Below are 5,719 nucleotides of genomic sequence, written 5' to 3'. Positions count from 1 at the left end.
TTTCCTTTCAGTGACTGTCTGCAACATGCCTTCACCATAGACATTTTGAGTACAGCCATCTTACTTCTGCCCCTGGCTCTTATCTGTCTATTCCTGACCCTCAGCGTACGGTGCAAGGACTAACTTCCCCCAGGGCCCAGACCCCTCCCACTCCTGGAAAAACCGCTTCCAAGACATGCTGATGTCTCTGATGTCACTCAGAGAGTTGCAGGGCCCCTCAACTTAGGAAGGAAGAATAAAAGAGCCAATGTAAGCTCGGTCTTGCTGCCTGTAGCTGAGTAAGGAGTATGGCCCCATAAACACCTTGTATCCAGGATCCAGGTCACTGGTGGTCCTTAGGGGGTACCAAGCTGTGAAGGAGGCCCTTGTGGACCATGATAAGGAATTCATTGACCCGAATGACTTCCTCTTGTTTTCCAACTTCAACAGGGAAAATGGTAAGCCTGTTCCCCCTCTCTTCCATCCCAGAAAACACTTTCCTCATTATTGAAACATGAAAGAGGGAGATGGTTCTCCCATGTTGGTGTCCCCCAGGGTCATTGATCTTGCTAGTGACATCCGACGACACGGAAGCTGCAGAGTCAATGACTTGGCATAAAGTTGTCCAAACTTCACCTTCCCCAAATACAGCAACTATCTTAAATTGTACTTTGTTCCAATTCCCCTTTCCATTTTTAAGCTCAAATCATTCTCATCCCAACCTTTATTTTAACATCATCCTCATTACCAACTTTCGTCTCAACTGACAGGTCAGATTAGCCAGAGCCAGTTCTGACGATATACCTAAACCTCAACTCAACTCCCTTTACACATTTCTGTAATCAGGGGGACCTGGGTGGCTCATTCAGTTAAGCTGCCAACTCTTGATTTCAGCTCAGGTCATGCTCTCACGGTTCGTCAGTTAGACCCCTGCCCTGGGCTCTGCACTACAGTGCAGAGCCTGCTTGTATTTTCTCTCCCTCTCTCTCTCTGCACCTCCTTGCTTCTCTCTTTCTCTCTCAAAATAAATAAATAAAGTAAAAAAAAAAATTCTGGGGGTGCCTGGGTACTTCAGTTGGTTAAGTGTCTAAATTTGGCTCAGGTCATGATCTCATAGTTCGTGAGTTCAAGTCCCGCGTAGGGCTCTGTGCTGACAGCTCAGAGCCTGGAGACTGCTTTGGATTTTGTCTCCCTCTCTCTCAGCCCCTCCCCCACTCACGCTCTGTCTCTGTCTCTCTGTCTCTTTCTCACAAAAATAAACATTTAAAACAAATAAATTTCTGTAAACAATCCCATCCCAATTCTATTGGTCAAAATGAATGCATGATTTTCTCCCAACTTCCAGCTCCATCTTTTATCCCAAATACTGCCAAATTTGGCCGTTCTCCAATACTTATTCTCCATCTAAATTCTATAAATCCAATCACCAAATCCAACACATCATGTAACAGCCCAACCGGAGACCAAACCAAAATTCAGCTTCAATGCCGATATACCAAACCCATCCCCATACCCCAGTCTCATTTGAAAAAGTGAAAACCTAGCAGGGAAGATGAAATCAGCTTGGCCTCAATAAGAAATCCAGCCTGGTCATTAGTCAGGCTGGAGTGATAGACACAGGGAAAGCTGGTCGCAAATTTAGCAGAAAGCACCATTTCTCTCAACATCATGCAGGAGTTGTAAAATACCATACCCCCGTCTTTTGAGTGACTACTGATTTTTTTTTAAACTAATGATCCCCCTGTACTATTCTAATCTCAAAAGTGACAACCCAGATCTTCTGACTATTCTATAGATCAACCTGGATACAATACAGGGAGGAACAACCACACAAGGTCATAAATACCAGAAAGTGGGGGCCATTGGGAATCATTCTGAAGACTGCTACTGATGACTCCTTCCCTTTTATGGCTGAGTAATATTCCGTTGTATGTATTTACCATATTTTCTTTATCCACTCATCTGTCTATGGAGATTTAGATTGTCTCTCTATTTAAAAGTGATTTGATTTCTTTCTTCAGTAGTTTGTAGCTTCCAGCATATAAGTTCTGCGCATGTGTTGTTAGATTTGTACATAAGTATTTCATTTTTTTGAGTGACTGTAAGTGGTATAGTGTTTTTAATTTTGGTTTCCTAGGATTCATTGCTAGGATTCGTTGCTAGAAAACAACAACAGGGGCGCCTGGGTGGCTCAGTTGGTTAAGTATCCGACCTCCACTCAGGTCATGATCTTGTGGTTTGTGAGTTTGAGCCCCAAGTCTGGCTCTTTGCTGAAAGCTCGGAGCCTGGAGCCTGCTTCAGATTCTATCTCTCTCTCTATGCCCCTCTGCTGCTTGCGCTCTGTCTCTCTCAAATATAAATAAACATTAAAAAATTTTTTTAAAAAGAAAAGAACAACAATAACAAAAGATTTTAGTATGTTTAGTGACAGTGAAAAATTCATTTACTGGGAAGGTTTTTGTCGTTGTTATAGATTCCTTGGGAATCAATTAAGATTTGTCACTTGTAAAATGGGCATGAACACTGTTTTCTGTTGCATAGACTGTGGGCATTAGGTGGGGTGGACGTGCTAAGGCTTTTAGCATGGAGCTGACGCAGAATATTTACTCAATAAATATGTTCCCTTCCTTCATCCCACTTCTGAAGGAGTTATTTCTACCAAGGGGAACAGACAGGGCCCATTCCTTTCGTCTTCTATCCATCTTGCCCCCTCAGATTTCCCTAAGTCACCTCCCTCCTGATAGCCCCGCCCCTGCCCCGCCCACTGCTTTGCTCCACCCCCATCCTTCCCCTCCCCCACCCCGCATGGCCCTTGCTCAGCGGGGCTGGAAGCTCATGGTGTAATTTCGTGGGATAGTGGCAAAGCCCACAAGTTTGGGGGACACGTCAATGTCTTGGGGCAGCTGAGGGGACTTGAGGCAGAAGTTCTGCAAGATGGTGGTGAGGAAGAGAAAGAGCTCCATTCTAGCCAGACCTTCTCCAAAACAGTACCGCTTTCCTGAAGAGACAGAATGGGAGGGCTGGAGGTGAGGCCTACTCTCACTGCTCCCTTCTCCACTACCCACCCCCAACTGCATTCTCCCAGAGAGCAGGGACTGAGAAACTTTCAGAGACATCTCTAACCCTCTCTGAGCATCAGTTTCTCTTGTACATGGGATAGGGGTGAGCTATCCCAAGCTGTAGCAATGGGAAATTTAGGTGCCCCTTCCTTCCAAGCACACACTCAGATATGACTGCCGGGCTCTCATCTCCTCCCAAGGAATCTCAAGAATCTAAATGACTTTGGACAAATACCTGACCACTAAGGACTTTGATTTTCCCCATCTGTGAAATGGATACAATCATCCCTTTCCAGTTGCCTGGACACAGGTACTTGGTAGTCATGGGGTTTGCAGCTGGTTGGCTCTAGAGTAGATCTTAGAGGGACTTTCAAGCTGGACACAGACCCCAGGCTACAGCTTAGAGACAGGATGTGGGATGAAGGAGGCCCGGTTGGTGGGAGCAGTGGCTTAGCAGCAAGCAGACCGGGGTCTCTTACCGATGGAGAAGGGCACAAAAGCATCACTCTTCTTAAACTGGCCCTTCTCATCCAGGAAGTGCTGGGGGTGGAAGTCTCGGGGGTGGGAAAAGAACTTGGGGTCTCTCAGCACAGAGCCCAGCATAGGGAACACTTCAGTGCCCTGGTGAGGAGGGGAGGGGCATTTGATAAGGTGGAGTGGGGGCAGGGTGTGCTGAAAGCACATGGAGGTTGATGGGACAATGCGGGTGCCCTGAGTGATAAGAAATGGGAGGCGGGGGAGTGTGGGTCCCCTGGGGACATGAGACTCAGGTCTCTGAACCAGGAAGCTTGGCAGACATGGGGGTTCATGTCTCCTGAGAAGGGAAGTTTGGGGAGCACAGGTTCTGTGTCTCTTAGGACAGAAGGTGTGGGGGACCCACAGTTCATGTCTCTCAAGGCAGGAGGTTGAGAGGACATGGGGGTTCATGCTCTCTGGGACTGGGATTGAGAGACATCAGGTTTGTGTTTCTCTAGGCAGGATGTTTGGGGGACATGAGATCCGTGTCCTTGAGGGAGGAGGTCTAGACATGAAGTTCATGTCTCTTGAGAGAGGAAGTTTGGGGGTATGGGGTTCATATTCCTTGTGGAAAGAGCTCTGGGGGAGACACGGGCTTCAGGAATCTCTGAGGGGATTGAAGGGACATGGTGGTTGGAACAGTGTTTGATTGAAGCAATGGGACAGGGCCTGGGAAGCTTCTAAGGGAATGGATTGCTGGGTCACAGGGAGCAGGTTGGAGGTCCCCCAAGGTGGGACAGGAAGATACCTTGGGGAGGAAGAACTCCCGAAACTTGGTGTCCTTGGTGACTCTGCGGGCCAGGCTCAGGGGGATTATGTCTCCAAATCTTTGGATCTCATGGATCACCGCCTCTGTGAAGGGCATCTTGGCCCTGTCCTCAAACTTGGGCTGCCGGTTCTTGCCAATCACCTGGTCAATCTCCTCGTGGATTTTGGCTGTGGGAGGAGGGGGAAGGTATTTAGGTATCTGGGGTCTCGGGGCAGTGATGATAGTCCAAATATGTACATCCATGTGTGCCATGGACTTAGACCATTCAAAACAGACGTTGGCCATACGCATTGTTGGTGCAGCATCCTGGTCACCCGGTCGTGCCAGAATCATGAGTAGGCATAAGGGAGGAGTTTGGGGGATGGTTTGGAGAGCAGGCAGTGGATATACATTTGACCCAGCATGGAAGCTATTTACCAATCCGTTCAGATATTTTCAATACTTAAACACCTAGTGAAACTTGGCTGGTGCTCATCAGCAGAATATCACCTAGTCTCCGGATAACAGGGTATGTCTGAGGCTTCAGGGATCTGGGGAAGGTGGGGATGTTGCAGTGGGCTCAGAGGAAGTTTGAGGGCCTGTGGCTGCCACTTTGTTGCCCCCCCACCCTGCAGCCTTACCCTCCACATCTGGGTGCTTCATGAGCAGCAGGAAGCCATACCGCAGGGTCGTGCTGACTGTCTCAGTGCCCGCAAAGAAGAGGTTCAGTGTGGTCAGCACCAGGTTCTTCAAGTAGAACTCTGTGTTGGGGTTGTTCTGCTCCTATAGGGAGAGAGGGCTTCAGGCCAAGCCCACTCCCCTCAGAGCTCTCAGGGCCCTTCTGGGGTCTTTCTCTTTGGACCCCTCTCTCTTAGATCCAGACCAGAGGTGGGAGGAGGGACTTGGTTCTACTAGCTCTTTGTTCAGGCTGCTGGCTCTGCCCAAAATGCCCTTCCCATACTCCTTACCCACCTGCCTATCTGTCCTTTACTCTTCAAGAACACTTTTTTATGGTGGGAATATTGAGAAGGAGAGGAATAGAGTCAGTGAGTGCATGGTACGGAATTGCTTGCTATTATGGTTGGCACACACAGGTCCTGCCCATGGGCAGGGGCTCAGTAGAGGGAGCAGCCATAGTTATTATACTTGGGATTGTGAGGATGTTATGAGGGGAATGGTTTGAACGAGCCTCTGCTCTCCCCATGCCAGCCTGGCTTCCCTCTGCCTGGCTCTGCAGCTCTCTGCACTGGCTGTTGGGGTGTACCTCTTGCATGCGGATGAGGAAGGAGTCGATGAAGTCCCGCGGGGAGTTGGGATCTAGCGTGCGTTGGTTCTGCTCCACCTTCTTGGCTATGAAGTCCTCCAGACCTTTCAGATCCTTAAATGCCTGTTGCTGTGGTCCTGGCAGGTGTTTCAT

The 5,719-nt window shown here is 48.6% G+C and overlaps 1 protein-coding gene across 1 annotated transcript; it reads right to left on the bottom strand.

Annotated features, from left to right (window-relative positions):
* Positions 1-2,384: 2,384 nt before the first annotated feature.
* Positions 2,385-5,719, bottom strand: LOC121024580 (cytochrome P450 2A13-like). Its single transcript, XM_040466782.1, has 5 exons — positions 5,567-5,719; positions 4,944-5,085; positions 4,303-4,490; positions 3,518-3,659; positions 2,385-2,977 (listed from the first exon to the last, which is right to left on the bottom strand). The coding sequence occupies exons 1-5, from the start codon at positions 5,717-5,719 to the stop codon at positions 2,796-2,798; spliced, it is 807 nt and encodes a 268-aa protein (XP_040322716.1). The 3' UTR covers positions 2,385-2,795.

The sequence above is a fragment of the Herpailurus yagouaroundi genome, unplaced genomic scaffold (genome assembly GCF_014898765.1).
Source record: "Herpailurus yagouaroundi ecotype Mexico unplaced genomic scaffold, PumYag 66132, whole genome shotgun sequence".
NCBI lineage: Eukaryota > Metazoa > Chordata > Mammalia > Carnivora > Felidae > Herpailurus > Herpailurus yagouaroundi.
Note: the sequence above shows the minus strand (reverse complement) of the source record. Positions and strands in the feature narration are given on the sequence as shown.

What these genes read in the sequence shown, in the direction of transcription:
- LOC121024580 (XM_040466782.1), bottom strand. Translation starts at nt 5,719, where the DNA reads ATGAAACACCTGCCAGGACCACAGCAACAGGCATTTAAGGATCTGAAA. An exon ending in TCCTCATCCGCATGCAAGAG is followed by an intron (nt 5,086 to 5,566) that starts GTACACCCCAAC and finishes CTCTCCCTATAG; the next exon opens with GAGCAGAACAACCCCAACAC. An exon ending in GGGAGTTCTTCCTCCCCAAG is followed by an intron (nt 3,660 to 4,302) that starts GTATCTTCCTGT and finishes CCTCCTCACCAG; the next exon opens with GGCACTGAAGTGTTCCCTAT.